At 57.8% G+C, this 27,553-nt stretch overlaps 1 protein-coding gene across 50 annotated transcripts in view; it reads right to left on the minus strand.

Moving 5' to 3' along the window:
* The window catches only part of TSNARE1 (t-SNARE domain containing 1), a 140,378-nt gene that overhangs the window by 24,621 nt on the left and 88,204 nt on the right, over window positions 1-27,553 (minus strand). For 20 of the 50 annotated variants that reach the window (XM_074000117.1, XM_065519694.2, XM_074000111.1 and 17 more), the window contains 4 exons: window positions 24,163-24,253; window positions 20,560-20,634; window positions 20,031-20,087; window positions 7,488-7,649 (listed from right to left, as the gene is read on the minus strand). In XM_074000117.1, the coding sequence (XP_073856218.1) occupies window positions 7,488-7,649; window positions 20,031-20,087; window positions 20,560-20,634; window positions 24,163-24,253 (385 nt within the window). The remainder of the gene's footprint in view (window positions 1-7,487; window positions 7,650-20,030; window positions 20,088-20,559; window positions 20,635-24,162; window positions 24,254-27,553) is intronic. The other 30 variants (XM_074000118.1, XM_074000104.1, XM_074000101.1 and 27 more) reach the window with 3 other exon arrangements.

Genomic DNA, 27,553 nt, shown 5'->3' on the forward strand with positions numbered 1-27,553 from the left:
CAGTGTGAGGAAGGGCACTGGAGGTGAGAAACAGCGAACGCCAACAGGGTGCCCAGGGCCCCTGGGAGAATCGAAGGGCCCGAGTTTGCAGGGACAAGGAAGAATCAACCACCTCGCTAACACCTGGGGCAACAGCAAGGGCCCAAATACCACGCTGACGGCTGCCCTTGGTCCTTCATGCCCTCATTCACAGGGTCACATGGACTCCTGGTTTGCAAAGCACCTTGCAGCCACTACCTCAAGGGCCTTCTCATTCCCAACCATTTGGCAGGAGTCGGAGACCCAGGGCTCAGAGAGTGACCTGGGAGGCACCGGGCATGGTTCTGGCCTGGGCTCCTGGCGGCAGCTGGCAGTCTTGCTGTGTGGACGTGGGCACCCTGCCTCCTCTGGGAGTCCCGCAGCTCAGTGCAGAGGGTGGAGGCAGCTGTCCTGGAAGCCCGCTCTCTCCCAGCCAAGGCCAAGAGGAGGTGGGGCTGGTCAGCAGGGTCCATACAGGGTGGGCACAGCTGCGGGCGCTCAGAGGGCCTGGCTGGACAGGCAGACAGCTGAGGGCCAGCAGACAGCCCTACGGAGGAGCTGCTGCTGTGGGAACAGGCAATGGCTCCTGGACACGACCTAATTGGATGCCCAGACACCTCCTCGCCCACGCCTGGGCTCGCACTGCTGCTCAGACACAATTAAAGCTCACACTCCCGGTGATGAGATGGGAATGGCCTCTCCATCTTCTCCCCCATCCAGACAGGGTCGCTGGCCAGGAGGCTGCCAGCCGCCAGCACTCGCCTCCGCGGCACGTGGATGCCCGACACCCAGAGTCCTGGGAGGCTTTGGGGCTCCAGGCTGGGACCAGCACCAGGGCTGCCCAAGGCTGGAAGGCCAGAGCCGGGCTTCCTCAGCTCAGGCAGGGAGGGGAGCCCCAGGGAAGGGAGTACACAGTGGAGACAGGCAATGCTCTGGGACCCCTTGAGCCTTCTCCCATCCGAGCAACCCATATGCAGACTCAGCTCCCACATGTGACTGGCACGACCCCTCCTCACTACGACCCTCAGCTGGGAGATGGTGGGCAGCCCCAGGTGAAAGGTTCAAATGCCAGGGCTGCCAGGCCCTGCACCCTTCAGAGACAGATGGCACTTGGGTCAGAGTCAGACTGCCTGGGTTCCAGCCATGTGGCCTCCCCCACTGGGAAGTGGGCATAGCGTCCTCCCTGTAGGGAGCTTGTGCACTGAGCCGGCCCCAGGTCCTGCTCACTCTCGGGTGGCCGCTCTGCCCCTCTAACACTCCGTGTATGCAGTTGGAGCAGGGCCTGTCTGGCGGAGACTCCCGGCACCATGCAGAGGGCCAGGGCCCCATGGAGGCCAAGGACAGCTGCACTGCGGCCATTGAACAGGCCATGGAACACACAGGGGACAGGCCCCCCTCACTGGCAACCCTCAGCCTCCACCGGCCCCTGGGTGGCTCCACTTCTGCTCTCGGATGAACTTCACTGTATTTATCAACTCCATTCTCACACAGGAGAGAAAAAGGAAGATGCCCAACATAAACCAGCAAAGAGAAGCATGGCCTGGTGTGCTTCTGGCTGGGCCACCATCGCCCAGACTCGCGCTGGCAAAGAGAAACATGGCCTGGTGTGCTTCTGGCTGGGCCATCCATCGCCCAGACTCGGGCTGGGAATGTTCCGGGGCTGGCCTAGCCTCTCCCTGCACCTCCAACCCCCTGAACTCACCACACAGCCCTGCAGCATGGCTCTGCAGGACACCCTGTGTGCAGGGCTGAGATGCTACCTGTGGGACCTGAGTCCATCCTGGAGGCCAGCAGTGAGGGCTCAGGACAGGCCTAGCACTGGGGGCTGGCATGCTATCATCAGGGAAGGTCCGGCCACTGTCGTGGGAGGGGGGAGGTCACTCATGGGAGAGAGGTGGTGACTGCCATGGGGGAGGAGTGGTCATTGTGGGGGAGGGGGTGGTGACTGTCATGGGGCGGGAGGTGAGTCATGGGGGAGGGGGATGGTCATTGTTGGGGAGGGGGTGATGACTCTCATGGGAGAAGGGGGTGGTCATCGGGGAGGGGGTGGTCACTGTCGTAGGGGAGGAGTGGTGATGCATGGAGGAGGGGTGGTGACTGTCATGGGGGAGGGGTGGTCACTGTCATGGGGTAGGGGGTGGTCATGGGGGAAGGAGGTGGTCATTGTCATGGGGGAGGGGTGGTCATTGTCGTGGGGGAGGGGTGGTCATTGTCATGGGGGAGGGGTGGTCATTGTCGTGGGGGAGGGGTGGTCATTGTCGTGGGGGAGGGGTGGTCATTGTCATGGGGGAGGGGTGGTCATTGTCGTGGGGGAGGGGTGGTCACTGTCGTGGGGGAGGGGTGGTCATTGTCGTGGGGGAGGGGTGGTCACTGTCGTGGGGGAGGGGTGGTCATTGTCATGGGGGAGGGGTGGTCACTGTCGTAGGGGAGGAGTGGTGACGCATGGAGGAGGGGTGGTGACTGTCGTGGGGGAGGGGTGGTGACTGTCGTGGGGGAGGGGTGGTCATTGTCATGGGGGAGGGAGGTGGTCATTGTCATGGGGGAGGGGTGGTCATTGTCATGGGGGAGGGAGGTGGTCATTGTCGTGGGGGAGGGAGGTGGTCATTGTCATGGGGGAGCGGTGGTCATTGTCATGGGGGAGGGGTGGTCATTGTCATGGGGGAGGGAGGTGGTCATTGTCATGGGGGAGCGGTGGTCATTGTCGTGGGGGAGGGGGTGGTCACTGTCGTAGGGGAGGGGTGGTGACGCATGGAGGAGGGGTGGTGACTGTCGTGGGGGAGGGGTGGTCACTGTCGTGGGGGAGGGGTGGTCACTGTCATGGGGTAGGGGGTGGTCATGGGGGAGGGGTGGTCATTGTCATGGGGGAGGGGTGGTCATTGTCGTGGGGGAGGGGGTGGTCATGGGGGAGGGAGGTGGTCACTGTCGTGGGGGAGGGGTGGTCACTGTGATGGGGTAGGGGGTGGTCATGGGGGAGGGGTGGTCATTGTCGTGGGGGAGGGGTGGTCATTGTCGTGGGGGAGGGTGGTGACTGTCGTGGGGGAGGGGTGGTCACTGTGATGGGGTAGGGGGTGGTCATGGGGGAGGGAGGTGGTCATTGTCGTGGGGGAGGGGGTGGTCACTGTCGTGGGGGAGGGGTGGTGACTCATGGGGGAGGGATGGTCACTGTCATGGGGGAGGGATGTGGTCACTGTCATAGGGGAGGGAGGTGGTCACTGTCACGGGGGAGGGACATGGTCACTGTCATGGAGGAGGGAGGTGGTCACTATGGGGGAAGGGCAGTCACTGTCGTTGCAGGCACTGACCAGTTTGACACGTTGGTTCCACAAGTACCGGCAAGTTGCTGTGGAGCCCACTACTCCAGGCTCTGGGTATGGGGCTGACCCCAGGCAGGCAAGGGCCACTCACCGTCTGTCGGGGCAGGGACCAGCCAGAGACTCCCCATGGGAGGCGGACAGGGAGCTGGGGCAGTCGAGGGCAGTGCGGAGGGTCTCCCTGAGGAGGGCACGCCATGGAAGCGGCAATGCTCAGATCGGGGCAGGGTGCTCAGGGGCACATGGAAGCCAGCAGGGGTCCTCAGGGTGGGTCCCGGCGGTCCCGACAGGCTCCCCAGGATGGGGCAGGACACCCTAACTCAGAATCCGATGGCACCAGGCCTGGGGGGGCCACAGTGCCAAGGTCTCTGCCCAGAACTGAGGCTGGCCCACTCTCCACTGTCTCCTGCCCAGTCACTGTTGGGCCTCTCAAGCCAGCCACACAGCACCCCGCGGGTCCTCTGACGGGCTGTCACCTCCACAGGGCCTGCAGATGCCCCACAGGGCCTGCTACACTCTGCCTACGCCATCCCAGCTGGCTACACTCTGCCTACGGCCACACGGGCTGTCCCAGCTGGCAAGTCCCTGAGGACAGAGAGCGTCCTTCCACCTGCCCACTTCACAGACGAAATGACCAAGGCCAATAGGAGTTCAAGGTCACCCAGCCAGTGAGTGGACACGGGCCTAAAGCCCGGACAGCATATCCCCAGCCTGGCCCTTTGTTTTGTCCCAAGGACGATGCTGGGAGGAGGACAAAGGAAACGGATGCTGGGCGGGGCCATCTGTCCCAGTGGACAGGAGCCCCCAACACGACCCCGATCCGCACCCTGCCTGACAGGAGCCGCGGACACTCAAGGAAACCAGGAGCAAGGCGGAGGGTGGGCACCAGGAATGGCGCAACACTGGCCCACCGCTGTGACACTGCTTCCCCTCCCTGGGCCTCAGCTGCCCCACATGTTCACAACCCCACTAGCCACCTAGTCATTGAGGGCTGGCCGCGAAGGGGGCTCTCTCTCAGACCCCAAGTCTGCCCTAGGGGACTTCTGAACCTATAATATCTTGCAAATCCCAAAGCCCCCAGTGAATGTGGCAGGAGAGTTGAGCGGACGAGGGTGCCAGCTTCCACAGGAAAGGGCTGCAGCCAGCCGAGGTGCGTAACACGGTTCCACAAAACTCTGCCGCCCACCCCCCGAGCCCTGTGCAGGCTGCAAAGATGGCCCCAAAGCAATCGGGCCTGCAGGGCCTGGCACGTGGGACCTCCGCTGCGTCACAGCCTCTCACGCATCACGCTGGAGCTCCTGTCACCGGGACCTGCTGCAGACCCGGGGGAGGGCTTCCTAAAGGCTAATGACAATTTGCGTTTTGTTTTTCCCGTTTTCAGAGACCAAAGGGGGGGAGTGATGCAGTGAGATGTGCGGATGCCTTCCAAGAACGACTCCCACCCCGTCACCCTCCGTCCTGCGCCTGCTGTTTGCTGGCACAAGGATCCACATCCGCTGTGTCACCCCCATGCTGCAGACAAAAAAACTGAGGCTGGGAGGGCCAGGCTGGCCATGGGGCCTTCCCACTCCGCACCGCTCCTAGTCCCCCCTGCCACCCGCCCTCCACACAGTGCTGAGCTGTGAGGGGCCCCGAGGGCCACAGGCAAAGCCCGGGCCACCTGGGTCTTCTGGTCTAGACACAAGCCCAGGCTCTTGAGTGAATTCAGTTCAGCCCAGAGCACCAGCTTTTCTCCCGCCCTGACCCAGGCCTCTCCATCTCTGAGCTGGACGACTGCAGTGGCCTCCACGTGGGGCGCCCTTGCCCCAGGAAAGGCCGCTGCTCGGCCCACACTCACCACACAGAGCGCCAGAGGGAACCTGGGGACAGGACTGCTGGATGGACAGGCCCTCACACAGAGGATCACAGGAGGGGCAGCCAGCCCCAGCCTCCACTCCTCTGAACCCCATCCTGGGGTGGCTGCACCGGCACGAGCCCTCACCAGGCCCTGGGAGCGGGACTCCCAGGCCAGGACAAGGAGAAGCCAGCCCCTTGGGTAAAGGCGCCACACAGGAACCCCGAGACCCGTTCCATAGATGCTGCGGAGCGAGCTCCAGGAGGCTGGAGGTGGGCCAGTTCCACTGTGCAGGAGCCACGCCTCTCTCGGGATGCTGCCCTCTAATGGCCTCCTCACGCCCGCAGCCCTATGTGGGGGTTTGGGCTCTCTGGCAGAATGAGCTTCTGTGAACGGCCTCCACTCCTTGGACTTAATCAACAAGCAGTGCCTCCTCTCTCCTCACACCACTCTATGCCCCACAGGGAGGGCTGAGACTGGACCTTCCCAGGAGGATCTGATTCCAGTGCAAAGGGGAAGCAGGTCCATCTGCCTCTCTGGATGTGAAGCCTTCGGGGTAGTGCTTCTGGAAGAGCTCCTGAGCGCCCGTTTCTCTGCTTCTCTGGGAACAGTGGGCCTCGCTGCACCAGCAGAGAGGGATGGAAACCATCTCTGTGCTTCAGGCGGTTCTCTGGAGCATCTCAGCAGGAGCAAAGGGCTCGTTCAGCCCGAGAGAAGCCCCCAAAGCAGCCACAGGCCCAGAGCTGGCGCCTTCCTCTCTGGGGAGCCCGAGAACAGGAAAGGGTGAAGGGGAGGACACTCACAGAGGTGGCGGGGGCCCCGAACACAGGTCTTGAGAAATGGGCGCTCCTCCATCAGGCCAAAGTAGGGGGTTGCCACAGCAGAGGCAGGGAGGTGGGGGGGCCACAGAAGTAAGGGGCAAAGGGAGAAGGGGACTGAGCCCCAGCACTGTGGGGTATTCCCTTCCCTTGAGAGTGGATGGCCTGCTTCCTGGGAGAGCAGAACTAGCCACAGGTCCTAACCCAGTGACTTAGCTGACTTACTGCCAGGCCTCCACTTTTCTAGAAGAGTCAGCTCTTAGGCAGATATTTGCTCCAGAAACCCAGCCCCTGGGAGCTTCAGAGTGGGCAGGCCCTAGCACCTTCTGCAGATGAGGAGGCCAGAAGAAGGGAAGGATGTTCAAGGTCACACACAGAGGCTCGGATCCCAACAGAGCGTGTCCCCACCAAGCTGCCTGACTGATGTGTTCTATGTACACTCAGGCATCAAGGGAGAAGAGGCTCACTCACACATGCACGCACACACACACACATATGCATGCATGCACACACACACACACGCATGCACAATACATGCACGCACACACACATATGCATGCATGCACATGCATGCACAATACATGCATGCACACATGCATTCACACATGCATGCACTCATACATGCACTCATACATGCATGCATTCACACACATGTACACACACATGCATACATGCATGCACACACGCACTCACACATGCATGTACTCATACATGCACGCACACACACATTCACACATGCACGCACACACACATACATGCATGCACACACACATGCACTCACGTGCATCACACGCACTCACACAAGCATGCACTTATGCACACACTCACATGCATGAACACACGTGCACACACACATGTGCACACATGCAGACCCAGACTCAGGTGCCTCTTGGGATACTCTGTTTTAGCAACTGTCTCAAGGAGATTAACCATGGGCTAGAGATACATTTGGCAGCAGGTATTATACATGTGTAAACTTTAAAGAAATGAAGAATAAGCAGCATCCAATGTCCACACCCTACAGTTGCACCCCGACAGCACACCCCACCACCTGCTGGTAGTACCACCAAATTGCAGGTTCAGTTCTGAGCAATCTATTCAACCTTTCAAAAAAAAGTTACAGGGAACTGCATTAAGCACCAAATCATTTTCATTAGAGCTAAACAGCCTCCTGGAAGTCTAACCACACAGCAAAGGAAGTGACCATGGTGATTGAGAGGCTACCCCAGCATATACCCCGGCTCCTGGCCAGAGGGCTGTGCCCTATTAGGGAAACCCGGGAAGGAGGGAATGGGGATGGGGTTCCCAGACTCCCATCTCTCCCTTATTGGACCAGATGGCCAGAGAGAGGTGGTTAGAATGGGCAAGGCCATGGAGGCCTAGTTCCAAGGCCACCAGGCCGAGGGTAAGCAATGGTGCAGCAGGGCTGGCACCTGGGCTCCCCTGGTCCCTGGCCTCCGCATGTGGAGCGTGGAGAGTGAGCACGCTTGCCCAAGCCAGCCTCACCTCCATCTGCAGGATGGCCTCCTCTCGCAGTCGGATGGCCTCCAGGTCCTCCTCGGTGATGTCCGGGAGCAGCGCTTGCTCCTGGCCCTGCCACATGTTGTCACTCCCATTAAAGATCTTCTCATCATCAGCCAGCTCGGCAAACGGGGCCTGGGGACTCTGCTGATGACAGACAGACCTTGTTAGCACTGACCCCTCCCATTACTACCATGCCCCAGGCCCAGATCTTGTCAGTACTGACCTCCCCACCCCATTACCAGCACGCCCCAGGCCCAGACCTTGTTAGCACTGACACCCCCCATTATCACCACGCCCCAAGGCCAAGTCTCCCCATGGCTCCCAGCAGGCCACTCAGCTCTGTCTCAAGAGGAGATGAATCACAGATGCTAGGCCCTGGCCTCCCACGCCTCTGGGAGTTGCGGGCCCCCAGAGCTCTGGGCAGCGCCGTGCACACTGTGGGGGCAGGAGAGGAGCTGGGGCTACTGTGAGCAGTGGGCCAGGGTCACAGGTGAGTGGACACTGGTTCCCACCTTTTGGCACATGCCCCCCACTCTGATCATCCCAGGCCTGTCTGCAAGAAGAGCTCGTGAGCCCTATGACCCCCATGCCAAGCCAGGGCTACCCTGTCCTTGGCCAGATAGAGGACACGAGAGCAAAACGTGGCCCTGACCCCAGAGAGAACACAGTCTACCTCGTGTTCCCAGCTTTTGGGGGTCACAGGCCCCTTTGTAGACCCCCAGAAAAGTGCCCCTATGCACATAAACACAAATTCTACCTCTTCATTTTGGGGGCTGTGAGCCCAACACAGGCCCCATCAAGGAGCCAGTTCCCAAGCCAGGGACAGAGGCTGCAGCGTGGGGCTCAGAGATGAGGTGGGACTGCAGGCAGGGCACAGATGCACCCGGAGGAACCCACAGGAACCTGCCCTGCCGTGACAGCCTTGGGGAGCAAGCCTGAGAGGTTTTTGGAATTTGTTTTCATTCCTTGTTAATTTATTTGCCTCATTTTGAAATTCAACAAAATGGTGCTCTCTGAGGGCACGATCTAGGTCTGAGGTGGGGGCCTTCTACGGCCATGAGCCTGTCACTGGGCATCAATCTGGGCCTCCCTGGCACCGGTCACCTGGGAAAGACTGCAGACGTCAGTCCCTGGTGTCATCAGTCCCCTGCGCCAGGTCCCAAGTGGAGGTGTAGGGGCCTGGGAGCACCTGGCAGAGGGGAGGGTGGGCGGGAGGCAGGAAGGGTCCATGCTGCAGCCGCCACCTCCCGGTGCACACGATCATACTGAACTGAAAACGCGACAATAGTGGCAATCCCACCCCGCAGCCCTTCCTTCCCCTCCCGTCAGGAGGCCGCAGTGCCCCCCACCTGCCCTGCCCATGCCAGCGGGGCTGCCTTCACCTTAGGAAGGTGTGTGTGTGACTGTGCCTGTGTGATTGTGGGATGTGTGACCATGTGACATTGTGTGTGTGAGAGGGAAAAACGGAGATGGGAAAAGGCACCAAGAATGAGCAGAGCAGAAAACCGAGGGGGCGGCCTGGTCAGGCCCAGCCTCACCACGAACACCTGCTCCACTCAGCCACGCCCCCGATCTTCCTGGAAACCCTGCAGGGAGGAGGCGGGGCCTTCACAACAGCCGAGTACACCGAGGCAGAGCGAGGCAGGGAGCTGGCGCAGTGCTCAATCAGGGCAAGCCCGTGGGGCTCTGCAGCAGCGCCTGCTCTCAGACACACATCAAGCTTCGGAGCGCAAGGACAAGGCAACAGCGGTGGGGACGGCCGACAACGAACAGGGCCACGCTACCTTTACTTGCTCCTCATGCTCCTGAGGCACCATAATGACCCTCCCACTTACATCTGGGAGACTCAGGGAGTTCACAGCCACCTAAGCCACTCTGCAGCGAAGGGGCAATTCAGCAAACCTGGCCAGGCTGCTGCCTCCTGAAGCCCTCAGGAGCAGACCCATGGCAGCCTTGGTCTCGCCCCCAGATCCAGCTCCCCTCAGCTTCACACATGCTGTGCCCACACACACTCCCCGGCACAAATTCCGGGACCACCCTCCCTGCCCAGGCAGGTGCTCTCCCAGCTGACTTGCTCGGCCACTGGTCTTCGCCCAGTGGGTGTCACCACGTGTTTGGAGAGGAGGATCTGACAGAGGCGGGGACTGTGCCTGTCCTGATGCCTCTGGGCCTTCTGTGGCGGTGAGGCAGCGGGCATAGTGGCTGGGCCTGGATCGGAGCCCCTGCAGGGACAGGACTCTCAGGATGGGGCCACCCAGCTCACACCAGAGCCTGGGACTCAGTCACAGGCCCCCTCCCTTGCCTGTCCCCACCCATGTCTCCCCAGCCCTCTGTGGGGGACACAATCAAGGTCCCCTCCCAGGTCTGGGAAAGGCCCCCGCTAAGTATGGGGTCCCAGCCAGACTGCACCTCTGCTCATCAGGGCCCTCAGGCAGTGTGGACAGCTTTGCCAGTTCCTAGCCTCTGAGGGCACAGGGCCCTGCCTAGGTGTCATCCTAGGCATGAGATCTGGGTACAATGTGTGGAACTGACTGGGAATGGGAATCCAGGCTAGACCTGTGGGGTGCAGGCAGCCTCTCTGCTTCATCTCTCCCCACTGGACCCTGCCGGCCTCCACCGTGCCTAGCGACAGCACTGTCCACCAAGAGCAGCTGGCCATGCAGGCCAGTAGGCAAGGCATGGTGAAGGATCCTCTGGCAGCGCTAGGCATGGAGGGCAGCAGGGGTACAGCTGCCACCCCAACCCATCCCACTCACGTCCAGAGCTCTTGCCGTGCCCCTCCCGCGTGTGTGGGCATCTGGGGACATGGGCTGCAGGGCAGCCTGGCTCACGGGACCAGCTCTGTCGGCTCCCCGTGCTCGGGGACTATAACCTCAGTCGCCCTGCAAGGAAGCTGCAGAGGCTGAGACTTGCTCATCTTCTGCCCTTTCCCAAACTGAAAGCCACCTCACCACGCCGTGCAGCTCAGGGTGGGCACGTGCAGAGACCCCCAGCCAGAGGAAGTGTCCTGGGGAGGTTTCTCGCAGAGGAGAGGGGGTGCCCACCTCTGGAGCAGTCACTGGCCCTGCCTGGCTTCCCAGCAGGTGCTGCTCCCACAAACCGCCCAGGCTGGGTCACATTTATGTCCAGGGCCCAGTGAAGCGTCCCCACCTCCTGAGGCCCGAGAACCATCGGGACTGGGGCTGGAGCAGATGCACAGGTGACAACCAAGTACAGAGAGATGGACCCCGCCTGGGCACCGAACCAGTGGATCCACAAACAAGCACTTCATTGCGTTTCTGGCAGAAGCCACCCCAGGTGGGCGCGAGGCTAGGAGGGCTATGCTGGTGCGACTGCATCCAGGACGGGACGGCGGGGCTCCTCACTAGTCCCCACAGTTCTGCCTGACACGACTGACGACAATAGGAACAACAGCCACAGCACTGGCCACCTCTGGAGGGATGCGGCATGAGGTTAGGTGCTACTTCCTTTCTCCCATTTCCTCAGGCCCCTCCAGGGTGGGCATGGCCACCCTCGTCTAAAGGGGCAGCTTGTCCACATCCTGCAGGTGGGAAGATGAGGCTGCCCTAGGCAGGTTCTCCTTCGCAAGCCAGCTTCATCCCACACACCACCCTGACACGGGTAAAAGCTAGCACAGGCCTTTAAATAAATAAATACGTGGATAGATGAATATAAAATAAAAGATCTAAAAAATCTGTTGACAAGCGCAACTCGTCCAAGGTGGTAATTATCACCTCCCCTTCCTGGAGTGGGTGGGAGGAAGTGAGCAGTGCCTGGCGGTGGGAGCCCAGGGAGGCGCTGGCCTCGCGCCAAGCCCAGCAACCCCAACGCCTCCTTCCTAAGGCTCCAGCCCCTAGGCTTCCGGGGTGCTTGCATAAAGAGCCTGGGCTCAGGTTCCGGCCCCAGCACTGGTGCCGGCTGTGAGGCCCCAGGCGTGCCACGCACTTCTCTGGGCCTCACTGTCCTCATCTGTAGAATGGCAACAGTGGCACTCACAGCCCAGTGGTCTATGCCCCTCAAGCTCCACCCACACGGTCTGACCCCTCACGTCTGCAGAGCACAGCAGGCACGCACCTCACTCCACCAGGAGCCCCTGAGCACGAGGCTCTCCTGAGGCGCGAGGGCTCAGGAACACTACCCCTCACTTCCTGGGGGCCTGGGGAGGGTCCTCAGCTTCCCTGAGCCTCCAGCTTCACTTCCAGGGAATGGAGCTGACCTCACCACGTGCTAGTGTCGCCCAGAGAGCTCGAGGTGAAGCACGTGAGGCCGCAGCGTACAGCAGAGATGCTGCAAGATGCCGTACTCTGACTCAGGTGGGAAACCAGGTTGAGCTGTGCTTTTCCCAAGTGCTATAAGCTACAGGGCAGAGATGCTCCCCCAAGGGGAACACGGCCATACACGCCCCCGGAGAGCAGCATGAGGGTTGAGCACAGCCTCCCGCTTGCCAACAGTGACAGGCTCTACAACAGCCCCACTGACTAGGATCCCATGGCCTGGGTAAAGTCAAAGGCTCCAGGTAAACATAGTAAACTGTTGAGGTAAGAGGTCCCTGGGGCAGCCCAGCTGTGTCCGGGGATGGAGATGCAGGGACATGCCCTCGGCCCTGACAGCAAACAGCCACAGGCGAGGGGGCCGGAGGAAATGTGGTCCCTCCTACAATGAAATCCTCTAGGCCAGCTAATGTGGGCCAGTGAGACGCCTGGGTGGAGAAGGCACCACGGGACGTTCTGTGCGACGTTCCCTGGACTTGGGGGTTTCAATGACAGCTCCCCAGGAGCTGCGGGCAGAGGGTGCTGGGCACCAATGGAGACCTGCCTCGGATCTGTGCCTTGGGATTGCTGCCACCTCCCGCATGTGGAGAAGGGGGAAGCTCGGAAGGATGGGGAGGGTGCAGGGGCGGGAGGGGGGTGCAAACAGGGCTCCATGTGGACGCCCAGGAAGGCAGCCAGGCTGGGATGGGAGCCCCGTGGACGCCCAGGAAGGCGGCAGGGCTACGGTGTGAGCCGTGTGGATGCCCAGGAAGATGGCCCGGCTGGGGTGCAAGCCGTGTAGATGCCCAGGAATGTGGTAGGGCTGGGGTGCGAGCCATGTGGACGCCCAGGAAGGCGGCAGGGCTGGGGTGAGAGCCGTGTGGACGCCCAGGAAGGTGGCAGGGCTGGGGTACGAGCCGTGTGGACGCCCAGGAAGGTGGCAGGGCTGGGGTGCAGGCCAGAGGAGACCCCACAGGTGCTCGGTCTCCCTCACCTCTGCAGCGGGAGGATCGGGGGCCTGGTGCTGCTCTCCCCAGCAGTGCAGGACAAAAGCCAGGGGAGGAAGAGATGGCTTAGATGCCCGGGTGCCTCTGCGGCCTCCTCCTGAAAGGCTCACAAAGCGCTCCTTTATTCTCCGCACAAAGGCCCAATTTGGGTCTTGAGCTCCGAGGCTGGGATTAGGGATTTGCTGGCAAGGTGCTGGGGCCAGCGCAGAGGGGACGGCCCTGTGATAGTTTTCCAGCTCAAGAGGCAGACACACAAAGGAGGCTTTCTCCTCCCCACAGGGCTCAGGGCCTGGGTCCCTGTTCCGACAAGCAGGGAAGACACGCTCTAACGTGAGTGCTGGAGACAGGGCGCACGCGGTTTCCCGTGGGAAGAGACTCCGCTCTGCTGGCATTCAGAGAGCAGGGACCTGAGGCCGGCGCCCGGGGCTCTCGGAGGCTCTGGGAAGTAGACCACTTTCTCATGCACTCCGAACCAAGGGCGGGCAGGGGCCAGGGCGAGAGGCGCCCACACCGGGAGCAGCAGTGTCTTCTCAGGAACCCCCAGTAGTTCACTGTTTCCTCCAAGCAGCAACAGACTCTATGTTTATAACGTCAAATTTATCGATGTTTATAAAGTCCCTACGCTTTTCTTTTTTTAACATGTAGCTGGTGGAGTCTCTGGAGGCAAAGCCCAGGATGTCAGGACAGACATGGCTGTGGCAATGCTTCCCCGAGTCCCACATTAAATCAAAGGGAACTGGACCCAGAGACAAGGGGTGACCCCCAGCCCTTTACCCCAGACAGGGAGGCGTGTCTAGGGAATTTCCAGCCAGCCAGTGAGAGTGAAGCGCATCTTCACTTCTGCAGCCTGGCTGGGGACACACAAAGTCCTGGTGGAAATTTAGGCTGAGGTGGCCGGTGACGGCACAGAGACAGAGCGTGATCTGCCACTGGGGCCGTTCCCGACGCTGCCCCAGGTACTGGGGTGCTGCTCACTGGTTGAGCCCAAGCTGGGTTTGAGGCTGACCCTCGACCCAGCTGGAAACTACTGACCACAGCCAGGATCTCCAACTCCAGACAGGCTGAGCTGCCCACCGCACACCCAGGGGAGACAGGCAGGGGACAGGGAAGGCAGCCAGTGCCCCTCGCCCCTGCCAGGGCTGCCCAGCCTGTGAGCAGCAGCCCCCAAGTCCCCCCACGTCAGCCCAGCATCAACTTGGCAACAGGCCTTTTGCTGAACAGGGTTGCATATCATCTCATCATTTATAGTTTGCAAATTCCTAGAAATAATCTAACCTTCCGTGATTTCTCAGAAGCACTACTGGCCACTCCCCACCTTTTTAAAAGAAAATTATTCCAAAAGGCAATACGTCTATGTTTCAATGCCAGGTGCAAAGAGTATAGCTCTATGACTGCTTACAAAGGAAACATGTCCCAGCCAAGACACAGGACACTGGCCAGGACCCCCGAGGCCTCCCTCCAGCACCTGTCATCCCATGCCCCCAACAGAGGAGAACCCAGCTCCGACTTCTAACACTGTCCACTGGGGGGTGGTTCTGAGCACTACAGAAATGGTATCCCACAATCTATCCCCTTGGGTCTCAGGCTTCTTGGACTCAGCATTATGTCCAAGGCATCACCAGTGGGCGTGGTGGCCACAGTTCACTCTTTTGGTTGCTCTGCAGTCCTCGGTGGCATGAATTCAGCAGGTGCCGCTTCCCTGTGCTGGGGAAGACCGGGCGGGGTTCCAGGCTGCACCACTGTATGGGGTGCTGCTATGAGCATTCTCCCACATGACTTCTGTCAACACACACAGTTGTCCTGTCTCCACGGAGTGGCCGAGGACTCCCACAGACACCAGAATCTGTGGGTGCGCAAGTCCCTGATATAAAATGACTTGGTATTTTCATACAACCTACGTACATCCTCCCATATATTTAAATCACCTCTAGGTTGCCTATAATATTTAATATGATGTAAATGCTGTGTAGTAAATAGCATAGTTGCTCTACTGTATTGTTTCAGAAACGAGAAGAGAAGAGGCTGTACATGTTCAGAACAGCTGCCATTCTTTAAAAAATATTTTCAGTCTGTGATTGGTGGAATCCATGGATGTGAAACTCATGGATATGAAGGGCCCGCAGATATGCATGTCTGTTGGGCAGAACTGCAAGACCCTAGGTAAGAAAATGCTGGACTTGACAGATATTTCCCAACAGTGTTCAAAGTGGTGATGCAGAGGCACACCCCACCGGTAAGGGATGAGAGTGCAACGACCTGCATGCAGGCCCACACCCGGCTTTTGCAGGGGTTCTCACTCGTGTTTGCTCTAGTTATTTGTGTGGGTGTGGTGTGTGGTGATACACCGCCACGGGTTTCTTTGCCATTTTCCTGATAACTCATGTTGCCAAGTACACGTTCACAGGCTTATGAGCCACCTGGAATCCTCTTCTGAGGTGCCAGTGGAAGGCTGCTGCCCTTTTATTGTTTTTCGATAGAGCTGTCTGCCCTTTCCTTATTGATCTGTAAGATATCTTTATATATATTAAGGATGTAAGTCCTTTTCACACGTGTTGTGCACACACCCTCCCCTGTCCTGTGGGCTGCACTCTCTTAGTGGGGTATAATTTTAACAAAGTGTGTCGACCTTCTCCTTTGTGGGTGGCACTTGTGCGTCTGTGTAAGAAATACTTGCCCACCATGAAGGCATCAACGGAGCCTCCCATGGTGCCTTCTGGATGTGCTACTGCCTTATCTTTCACACGTGGGTCTGTGGTCTGGCTGGAAGTGCTTTCTGCACAGGGTGAGTTGTTTGTGAAGGGTCCTTTTTTCCAGTTCAAACATCCGAGTGATCCGTATCAAGCCCTGAACGAATCACCCACCTCCCGTGGCAGGGCAGTCCGCCTCGGCCGCAAACCCAGCCGCCACGTATCTGTGGTCTGTGTCCGGTCTTCACTCTGTCCCACGGGCTGATGTGTCCACAGGCTGGTGTGTCTAGCCTCGCACAAACACCACACTGTTTTTATTTCTGTGTTTTATAGTGTGTTCCAATACCTGACAGTATAAATCTCTTTCGTTGTTCTTCAAAATTGTCTTCACTATTTTGGGTCTTTCCTATTTCCATATACATTTTGGAATCAGCTTGACAGTTCACACACACACACACACACACTGAAAACCTGCTGGAACTTTACTGGGATTATATTGAGCCTACAGATCCACTGGGTGAGAGCTGACATCTCCGTAAACACAGCATCCCCTGCATGGTTCAGGTCATCCACTGGGTGACAGCTGACATCTGCGTAAACACAGTATCCCCTGCATGGTTCAGGTCATCCACTGGGTGACAGCTGACATCTCCGTAAACACAGTATCCCCTGCATGGTTCAGGTCATCTGTCATTTCTCTCAGTAATGTGGCATAGTTTTTAATGTAGAGGCCTTAACCGCTCTTCATAGAATTTTTTGAAGAAATTTATTGTAATAAATTATGATATCAGTTTTTAAATTTCCTCTCCAAACTGTCTTTTGCCAGCACACACAATGTCTTCTTGTCTACTGACCTGTCCTGCCGCATTCACTGATGAATTCTAACAGCACGCTGCAGATGCGTCCGGATTTTCCATGGACATAATCGTGCTGTCTATGAAACAGTTCCTTCTCAATCCTACTTTTTTTTTCATGCCATACTGCGTTGGATACGACTTCTGGCACAATGGGGAACAGAAACAATAGTACTAGATGCCCTCGTTTTATCCTCTATCTTAGGAGAAAAGATTTTAACATCTCCTCAGTAAGTATAACGTTAACTGTAGGGTTTTTGAAGATACCTTTTGGCAGATTAAAGGCATTCTTATCTATTCCTAGTTTGCCAGGATTTTTTTTAGCCTCCTTGAGTGTTGAATTTTATCAAGTGCTTTTCCTATCTGTTGAAATAACCTGTACAGATTTCCTCACTTCTTCTGTATTCCGTGGTGAATCATACCCAGACTCTGAATGCAAATCAGCCCTGCATCCCTACAATCAACCCCACTTTATAATGATGTATCATCCTTTTACACGTTGATTGATTGAAGTTACTAATATTTAGGATTTTTGTCTCTATGTTCGTAAGAGAGACTAGCATGTTATTTTCCTTCCTGGGATCCTCGTAAGAATCTGGAATCAAGCTACTGGGGCCTCGTGAGGCAGACAAGGTGTGTTCCTCCCCGCCGTATTCTCTGTGTGTGTGTGTAAACTGCTGCTAGCTACTGCTCAAATATGGGACCAAATTCACCCATACAGCTATTGAGGTCTAGAGTTTTCTTTGCGGGATATTTTTAAATTATGGATTTAATTTTTTAATAAATATTCAACATCCCAGATAAGTTTTCTTATGCCCTGCCTTCTAATTCACTAATCCTTTTTTCTGCTTTGTCTATGTGGAGAGTTAGCTAACCCACTAAATTCTTAATTTTAGTTATGGTATTGTTCAATACCAGAACTCCCTTTTTAAAATAAAATGTAAGTTCTCTGGTAAAAGTCTATACCATTTCCTATTTCCTTTCACATGTTAATAAAACGGATTGAGTGTCACTCATCTGGAACGCTTGGGACCAGAAGTGTTTCAGATTTTGAACTTGTTTTCAGATTTTTTATTTTTTTTCCCAGATTCTGGAATATCTGCATTGTACTTATTGGATGAACATTCCTCATCAAATATCCAAAAACCTAAATGTTCCAAAGAGCATTTCCTTTGTGCATCATGTTGGCACTCAAAAAGTTTCCGATTTTGGAGGATTTTGGATTTTGGAGTTTTAAGTTAGGGATGCTCAACCTGTAGGTATTTTAAGCTGAGTGTCCGACCAACCATTTGATTATCTGCATCACCTGTTGGTCAGTTTCTACTTCCTGTTTTTCCTTGGCTTTAGTCATTGGATCCTGGTCCCTGTGATGCCTAATGACTTTGGCTTAAATCCCAAACACTGTATGAAAAATTGCAGAGATTCTAGATGATGGAATTGTCCTCTATCTTTGGAGAGACCACATAGACATGATTCCTGGCTATGCTTTAGGTTTGGTTGGTCAGGGCTGGTCTGCTTCTGGTTTACCGTCATCTCTCATTGTCTCAAGCGGAACTTGTGTTTACAAGAGTCCCTCCTCCTGGGTGGGCCTTAAAATCCAACTTTTGTCTTCTTAGTACTCTGAGGGCACTCCGACTTCTGTTCAGCTTTTCCTGTGAAGTACTTGTTGCTTGGTGTCTTAGACTCTCACGTCACGCACACACCAGCGAGTGTGGATCAGCAAAAGCCTGCCTCCCGGGGAAAACCTGAGGGCTGCAATCCCCTCCAGGGTTTTATTCCTAAGGGTCCCGGGCTCTAATTTGTGACTCTCCAGCCCAGTAAGACCACTAAAGCTATAAGCCACCATGGCTGTTCAGTCTCGATAAGCTGAGACACAAGCTGCCAAATGTCCTGGGGGTGAGAAGGAAGTGATGATGAGCCTGAGTGATCTGGGAACACGTGCCTCCCTGGGCCTGGTTCCCAGCTGCTCTGACGCTTCCCCCATGTTGGATCCATGTGTCTCTGCATGTCTGTGTCTATCTGCGTGTCTCTGTGTGTCTGCATGTCTGTGTTTTTGTGTCTGTGTGTGTCTGCATGTCTGTTTTTGTGTCTGTGTGTGTCTGCATGTCTGTGTCTATCTGCATGTGTCTCTGCACATCTGTGTTTGTCTGTTTATCTGTGTCTCTGTGTCTGCATGTCTGCGTTTATCTGTGTGTCTGTGGGTCTATGTTTATCTGTCTCTGCATGTCTGTGTTTATCTGTGTCTCTTCGTGTCTGTGTATCTGTGTCTCTTCGTGTCTGCGCGTTTATCTGTCTGTGCATGTCTGTTTATCTGTCTCTTCGTGTCTGCGTGTTTATCTGACTGCGTGTCTATGTTTGTCTCAGTTTGTCTGTTTATCTGTGTCTCTTCGCGTCTGTGTGTCTGTGTTTATCTGTGTCTCTGCGTGTCTGTGTTTATCTGCATATGTGTCTGCATGTCTGTGTTCATCTGTGTCTCTTCATGTCTGTGTGTCCGTGTTTATCTGTGTCTGCATGTCTATGTTTATCTGTCTCTGCATGTCTATGCTTATCTGCATGTGTGTCTGTGTTTATCTGTGTCTCTGTTTATCTGCATGTTTGTCTGCGTGTCCGTGTTTATCTATGTGTCTGCGTGTCTATGTTTATCTGTGTCTCTAGGTGTTTATCTGCATGTGTGTCTGTGTTTATCTGTGTCTCTTCATGTCTGTGTGTCTGTGTATATCTGTGTGTCTGCATGTCTATGTTTATCTGTCTCTGCATGTCTATGCTTATCTGCATGTGTGTCTGTTTAGCTGTGTCTGTTTATCTACATGTGTCTGCGTGTCTGTGTTTATCTATGTGTCTGCGTGTCTATGTTTATCTGTGTCTCTAGGTGTTTATCTGCATGTGTCTGCATGTCTGTGTTTATCTGTGTCTCTGTGTTTATCTGCATCTCTGCATGTCTGTGTTTATCTGCATGTGTCTCTGCATGTATTTGTGTGTCTGTGTGTCTGTATTTCTCTGTCTCTGCATGTCTCTGCATGTCTGTGTCTCTGTTTATCTCTGTGAATCTGTGTTTATCTGTGCGTCTACATGTCTGTGTGCATCTATGTGTGCATTTTTCTGTGTGCATGTGCCTGTGGTTTTTCTGTTTTTGTTTTTGAGACAGAATCTCACTCTGTCACCCAGGCTGGAGTGCAGTGGCGTGATCTCCGCTCACTGGCACCTCGGCCCTGCCTCCTGGGTTCAAGCAATTCTCCTGCCTCGACCTCCCATGTAGCTGGGATTACAGGTGCGTGCCACCATGCCTGGCTAATTTTTGTATTTTTAGCAGAGATGGGGTTTCTCCATGTTGGCCAGGCTGGTCTTGAACTCCTGACCTCAGATAATCTGCCCACCTCAGCCTCCCAAAGTACTGGGATTACGGGCGTGAGCCACTGCACCCGGCCACGTGTGCGTGTGTTTTAACGCAGGTTTTACAGTGGCTCTCAGCAAGAGGGCTGGTCTGACCAGTGAGTCCTGCCCAGCACATGGAACCCTCCACAGTCATTCTTTGGGAGCTGAGCCCTTGTCAGGCACTGTGCCAGGGCCCAAAGGTCAAAATGCCCACGTTTTCAAGGCTGTGCCTCATGGCACCCCTCAGAGGAGACCCCTCCTTTGGCCCTCCCCGCCCTTCCATGGAGCACAGATGGCAGTGGATTCTGAGTGTCCCCTAACAGTCACTGACCCACGGTCACTACTTGGCACCCACCTGTTTACTGCCCCTCTGTGCCATGGGAAGCAGTGCTCTGGACTTTTCTGCAATTTTCTGTTGGAAAAAGGACAAGAGAAGAAACACAGGAAGAGCAAAAAAGGTGGGGAAGAGAGAAGAAATGATCAGCTGAGTGCAGGGTTCTGGACGATGGTGCAGCAAAATACGCCTGCCACTCCCAGAAGAGGCTGCCGGGGCCGGGGCTGAGCTCTGCCAGCGAGACGCTGGATGGCCTCTGTTCACGCATGGGAGCTCTCTGGGCCCCCGTTTTCTCACCTGTCAGAGTCGGGTGAAACCTGTTCTTCCTGCTTCCCCAGAGCTGACGTGGGTAAATGTCCTCTAGGACACAAGCCCTGAGGCACAGTCTGGATCCTGGCTGCCTAGAAACTGTGCAAGGATGACCCCCTTCTCTGCCTTTGGGGATGGGGCTGTACCAGGCCCACAGGGACAAGACAGCCATGAGGGTGCTCTGGGAACCGAGGCCCAGCCTACCTGGCCTGCAGGCCCCCGCGGCCCCCCTGCACCTCACCTTCTGCACCACTCCATAGTGCTGAATGGCATCCGAGAGCTGGGTTTTCAGCCGGTCCAGCTGAGGACGCTCCTGCTGCAGAAAGAGGGCACAGCTGGCACGACATGGGAGGTTTGGCCCTGCCCCAGCGGCCCCACCACCCTCACCTCCTCCCGCACTGATGTCCCACCTTCCCACACTCAGAATGGGGCTCGCCATCAACTACATCCCCCTGGTGTCACCGCTGTCTCCACAAGCACACCCAGGGTCCCCAGGGACACCAGCACCACAAAATCCAGCTCAGGGGTCAACACCACCTGCCGGAGCCAGGAGCTACTCAAGGCACATAAACCTGGCCCCGCACCACCTCCGCGAGAAGCACTGTGACTCCCCTTCCACAGCACAGGACACCGCGGCCCTGAGTCCCGAGTCACTTGTCTGTGACTCCTTCCTCTTCCACCACAGCACAGGACACCGCAGCCCTGAGTCCCGAGTGGCTTGTCTGTGGTCACATAGGTGGCGGGGTCACTGCCAGAACCATCCCCCTCCCCAGCATCTCGCCTGTACCTGGGCTCCCCATGGCCTCCAGGATCCAGGCCGTTTGCCACCACACCTCAGCGCCCACCAGGCACCTGCTCCAGAGCTGGAGCTGGAGAAACACTGAGCCAGGGTGGGGCTGGACAAGCAGCCCTGGGGTCAGCCCCATTGCTCTGGCTCACCGTGGGCGTCGCCCACCAGCAGGAGCACCAAGGAACCCACAGCTTCCTTCCAGCACCCACCCCATGGCTATCAGAAGATTGGAGAGAGCTAAGGCTCAGGTGGGCTGGTCTGGGGTAAACCTCTGATGACCGAGGGGCACTGGGAGCAGCCGATCACAGCCTTGACCTCTTCCCACGATCGAAGGTACTACATCTCATCGAAGCGTCCACGGCCCACAAAGTCAAAGATGTGGTAGGCACCGACTGCGCCCACCAAGCCGTGTGAAGGAGCCATTCACTTCACGAGGAAACGGCCTGTGCGGACCACCCGAGCCTGCTCTCACCCCACAGAAACACCTCTCAGAATCGCAACCCTCCACCATGTGGGGCCTTGCTCAGCACCTCCCATAAGAGGGCCCAGAGTGTATTCTCAGATGAATGAGTAAATGAGTAAGTGACTCAGGCACACCTGAGTCAGAGAATGAAGAACAAAGCTACAGAGGAAGAGGTCAGACACAGGAGTCAGTGCTGGCCATGATGCTGCTGACATCACCGCCCGAGGGCACAGGCCAGGGCAGCACCCAGTCCCCACAGAGTGGTCCCCGCAGGGCAGCCATGGCTATGAGGAGTGGCCCGAGCACAGAGACGCTCCAGGCCGCTCAGCACAAAGCTCCCAGCGCTCCTGTCATCTGCCTTTAGGGAGACTCCGGCCGCCCCATCACTGGACAGGGGACTGCTGCCTCTGTCACACGCTTTTTTAGTGTAACTAACTTTTGAACTAGCTCTACATTTTTAAGTACAAGTTTTATTACTGTATAATTGAGATCTGATAAAATTCACCCGCTTTTACGTGTCAAGTTCAGTAACTCTTAGTTGTACAGCCATCCCCACAACCCAGTTTTAGAACTTCCCCATCACGCCAGAAAGGGCCCCGCGCCTGCCTGCAGGCACCCCAAAACCAACTCCTGCTCCCAACCCCGACAACCGCTCGTCCACTTTTGGTCTCCAGAGATTGCATTTTCTGGATGTTTCACACAAACAGAACCACACACTGTGTGTTTTCTTGCATGGGGGCATGCGGTCTTTGAGCCCCACCACATTGTGGCCTGCCTAACTCTCCGTTCCTTCTCACTGCTGACCACACCCAACGCAGCACTGTCCACGTCACATGTATTTTCCACAGGGAAGGCGGCATGCGTTTCCCCTGCAGGACTGCTAATCCATGCTGCTGGCTCTGCAGCAGGTTGAACCTGCAACCCCAGCCCTCCCAAAGCAGTGAGAGCAGCTATGGGCAGCACCTACAGCAGGGGCAGGTTGGCGTCTCACTCACACTGTGCACATGAAGCAGGTACAACCAGCGGCTCACACTGTATGCATGAAGCAGGTACAGCCAGCAGCTCACACCGTGCACATGAAGCAGGTACAGCCAGCGGCTCACACTGTGTGCATGAAGCGGGTGCAGTATGAAGCGGGTGCAGCCAGCAGCTCACACCGTACTCAAGAAGCAGGTATGGCCAGCTGCTCACACTGTGCACATGAAGCAGGTGCAGCCAGCAGCTCACACCATACACATGAAGCAGGTGCAGCATGAAGCGGGTGCTGCCAGCGGCTCACACTGTACACACGAAGCAGGTGCAGCATGAAGCAGGTGAGGCCAGCGGCTCATACCATGTGCATGAAGCAGGTGCGACCAGTGGCTCACACCATACACATGAAGCAGGTGCAGCATGAAGCAGGTATGGCCAGTGGCTCACACTGTACACACAAAGCAGGTGCAGCATGAAGCAGGTGCAGCCAGCGGCTCACACTGGACACATGAAGCAGGTGCAGCATGAAGCAGGTATGGCCAGTGGCTCACACCGTATGCATGAAGCAGGTGCAGCATGAAGCAGGTGTGGGCCAGCGGGCTGCAGCTTGCTCACTCCTGCCCCGTAAAATCTTAGGGTTTGGCAGCATTTAATCTTTTGTGACAAGTACCCTCCAATCTTCAGTGACTGGGCACTGACCTGGTGTGGTGGAGCGGAGGGTGTCGGGATGGTTAGAAGTGGGGACAGGGCCAGGAGTGGTGGCTCACACCTGTAATCCCAGCACTTTAGGAGGCCAAGGTGGGTGGATCACTTGAGGCCGGGAGTTCAAGACATAGCCTGAGCTACATGGTGAAACCCCACCTCTACTGAAAACACAAAAGTTCACTGGGCATGGTGACGGGCACCTGTAATTTCAGGTACTCAGGAGGCTGAGGCATGAGAATCACTTGAACCTAGGGGGCAGAACTTGCAGTGAGCCGAGATCATACCACTGTACTCCAGCCTGGGAGACAGAGCAAGACTCCGTCTCAAAAAAAAAAAAAGAAGTGGGGACAGGGTGGAGATGAGGGAGGGAGCGGCCCTGGGGCAGCTGAGCCGGGACAGTGGTGATGGCTGTGGCAGTGGGTATGGTGATGGCCACTGCCACAGCCATATGTCTGGCCTGGGGCCCATGCGTCTGGTAAGGCACCAGGGAAGGTGAGGGGATAGGGAGGGTGTACACGAAGGTGGTCTTGAGTGGCGGATGCGGCAGACGGGCAGGGGAAGCAGGGCGGGGGAGAGGATGGTGAAACAAACAATGGCGGGCCATCAGCTTCCAGTAAGGCCTGGCCAGGAAGACCCAGGGTGCTCTTGTCCCCACTACTGGATAAGCCAAGGAGAGCAAGAGTGCGGGCAGCCACGCCAGCTCCCAGCAGGTGGTCGGCACACGGCTGCTACCCGAATGACTGAACGCAGGTTCTGAGCCGTGGAGCCACGTGAAGCTGGGTGCCAGGCCAGTCTGTGCCCATCCACACATATCAGCCTCCCTGTATCCTGCCTCGTGTGACGTCCCCGCTCCCATCACAGGCACAAGGGTCCGTTCCTCTCCTCCCCCCCAGCCCGAGCCCCCAGGAACGTACCGGGCAGGAGCTGCGCAGCAGCTCGGCCATCTGCTTCACGGTGGTGGCGCTGGCTGCGATGGTCTTGTTGGTCTCCTGCTGTGCTGTGTGCCTGGGGGCCAAGAAGGAGCCAGGAGCGAAGGCAGGGGAGGAAGGCAGCAGAGAGCAAGGGCCCAGAAGGGCGCAGCGAGCAGGGATGCACGGGCAGAGTGGGGGAGACAGAGACAGACGGACGGACAGGTGGAGAGAGGACCGAGAGACACACAGAGACAGAAAACAGCAAAGAGGAAACAAGAGTAGGGAAAGAGTAGCAAACAGAAAGAGGCAAAGGCTCAGAGAAAGAAGGGAACAGAGACAAGAGCAGCAGTGACTCCCACAGAGAAAGAGGAGGGGGCCCAACAGCCAGGACAGGGAGGGACAGGCAGACGCCCAGCAAGAGGCCGGTGGGGAGGGGAGGCGGGGGCAGAAAGGCAGGCGGAGAGAGACGGCGCAGGTAAGCTCTGGCTGGGATGGGTGGCAGCCGGGCCCCACCAATCAGCCACTGTGAGGACCACCTTCCTCCCCCGCTGCAACCACCCCCAAATACCCCACAGACAGGAGGCCCAGCCACGAGCCCCCCCTGCAGAAAGGCCCCTCTCGCGGTCAGCTCTCCTCAGAAAGCCAGCAGGAGAATCAAGGCAACAGCGCCACGGCCCAGGGAGGCCAGCGATCCTCACCCCCTGCACACATCTGAGGGGCCCCGGGTGAGACAGTTCTCACACCCAGGCCCAGTGAGACACAAGGAGGCCAGGACAGTCCCAGGTTACAGTTCCAAGCATGACCTCGAAAGCATCTGGGAAGACCAGCCCGTCTCCCACTAGGGGTTCGTCACCCCCATCCCTGGAGAGAGAAGCACCAGGGCAACCGTACCCCAGCCTGGCCGCAGGCACACACAGTAAGTGCAGGGAGGACCCTGGCCTGGTGGACACTGGGGAGCCACAGTGACCCTTTCAAGTACAGCCCACATGGCCCCTGCAGGCCCCTCAGGCACCACCTAGGGCCTGCACCAAGCAGGCCTCGGGGCCGACACATGGGAGCAAGCCTGGCACCACCGGCCCAGGCCAAGCCTACAGGAGCAGGGCCCATCTCCTGATATCCACCCTGGGTGGGCAGAGCCTGTGGCACACAGAGGAGTAAGAGCACCCCTCAGAACAGGCACCCAGCAGGCTAGAGAGGGTGTGGGCAAAGGAGGGCAAGGAGCCATAAGGTTACCGCAGACTGCGGGGAACCGCAGGGACAGGAGCTTTCTTCCCCGGGGCCTTGGTCAGCGCTGCCTCCTGCAGCTGGCCTCTGAGGCTTTGAAGAGCCTCCAGTGCCTCCAGCTCGCAAACTGCCTCTTCGGCCAACCACTGGCTTAACACTGTGAGAAGGATGCGGAAGCAGTGTGCCCCTCACCCCCGCTCCCACCAGTCCTCTCCTCACCCTGGGTTGCCACGCAGCCTCCTGTCCCTCTCCCTGGGCTTCCACTCCGCCTCCCGTCCCCGGCCCACTCGCCACTGCATCCCATCACATTTTGTACACAGCAGGCTCGAGTGATCCTGCTAAAGACGCTTCAGATCTTGCCAGTCCAAACCTCAGAGCTCACCAATGGTTCCACATCTCATTCTGGTCAAAGCCAAAGTCCCTCCAGCACTGCTCTAGGCCCACGTGGACGGCCTCCCCACGCCGCCCTCCTGCACCTGCAACTTCACCTCCCCACGCCGCCCTCCTGCACTTCCGACTTCACCTCCCCACGCCGCCCTCCTGCACCTGCGACTTCCCCTCCCCACGCTGCCCTCCTGCACCTCCGACTTCACCTCCCCACGCCGCCCTCCTGCACCTCCGACTTCACCTCCCCACGCCGCCCTCCTGCACCTGCGACTTCCCCTCCCCACGCTGCCCTCCTGCACCTCCGACTTCACCTCCCCCCACGCCGCCCTCCTGCACCTCCGACTTCACCTCCCCACGCCACCCCTGGGCTCTAGGCCCACATGGGCAGCCTCCTGCACCTCCGACTTCACCTCCCCACACAGCCCTCCTGCACCTCCGACTTCACCTCCCCACGCCGCCCTCCTGCACCTGCGACTTCCCCTCCCCACGCCACCCTCCTGCACCTCCGACTTCACCTCCCCACGCCGCCCTCCTGCACCTGCGACTTCCCCTCCCCACGCTGCCCTCCTGCACCTCCGACTTCACCTCCCCACGCCGCCCTCCTGCACCTCCGACTTCACCTCCCCACGCCGCCCTCCTGCACCTGCGACTTCCCCTCCCCACGCTGCCCTCCTGCACCTCCGACTTCACCTCCCCCCACGCCGCCCTCCTGCACCTCCGACTTCACCTCCCCACGCCGCCCTCCTGCACCTGCGACTTCACCTCCCCACGCCGCCCTCCTGCACCTCCGACTTCACCTCCCCACGCCGCCCTCCTGCACCTCCGACTTCACCTCCCCACGCCGCCCTCCTGCACCTCCGACTTCCCCTCCCCACGCCGCCCTCCTGCACCTGCGACTTCCCCTCCCCACGCCGCCCTCCTGCACCTCCGACTTCACCTCCCCACGCCGCCCTCCTGCACCTGCGACTTCCCCTCCCCACGCCGCCCTCCTGCACCTCCGACTTCCCCTCCCCACGCCGCCCTCCTGCACCTCCGACTTCCCCTCCCCACGCCGCCCTCCTGCACCTCCGACTTCACCTCCCCACGCCGCCCTCCTGCACCTCCGACTTCACCTCCCCACGCCGCCCTCCTGCACCTGCGACTTTCCCTGCCCACGCCGCCCTCCTGCACCTCCGACTTCACCTCCCCACGCCACCCCTGGGCTCTAGGCCCACATGGGCAGCCTCCTGCACCTCCGACTTCACGTCCCCACACCGCCCCGGGTTAACTTCACTCCTGGCCCACAGGTCTCTGCTGCTCCTGAATGAGCTGGACAAAACTCTGCCTTAACGCTTTCCTAGGCCAGATGCAGACAACGAAGCCCTGGTTGCTGACCCAGGAGCAGCTGTCTGGTCACCCTGCCACCATGGGCGACAGCCCCAGCACCAACACCTGCCCAGGTAACTCCCCTGGGAGGGCCAGGCAGGTCACGGCCCACACTGTTCTCTGCTCCGAGCTGACCTCTCCACTCCTCTAGACTCCCATGTGTCAGGGGCTCTCACTCACGCCCCCGCTGAAACATCCTCGTGGAGCCATTAGTGCTGGAATGAAGGCAGCCCGTTTCCTGTATGCGGTGGGTCAGGCTCTTCTCTTTCCAGGCAGGATCTCGTCTCATTTGCGCCTCTCTCACAAACTGTTAGCACCATGCAGGATCAAAGCGAACAAGGCCTCCTTACCCAACCTGGCAACCCCCCAGGCATCAGATCCCCCTGCCAAGTCCATCGTGGGAACAGGAGGTTGCCAG

The sequence above is a fragment of the Macaca fascicularis genome, chromosome 8 (assembly GCF_037993035.2).
Source record: "Macaca fascicularis isolate 582-1 chromosome 8, T2T-MFA8v1.1".
In the NCBI taxonomy this organism is placed as follows: domain Eukaryota; kingdom Metazoa; phylum Chordata; class Mammalia; order Primates; family Cercopithecidae; genus Macaca; species Macaca fascicularis.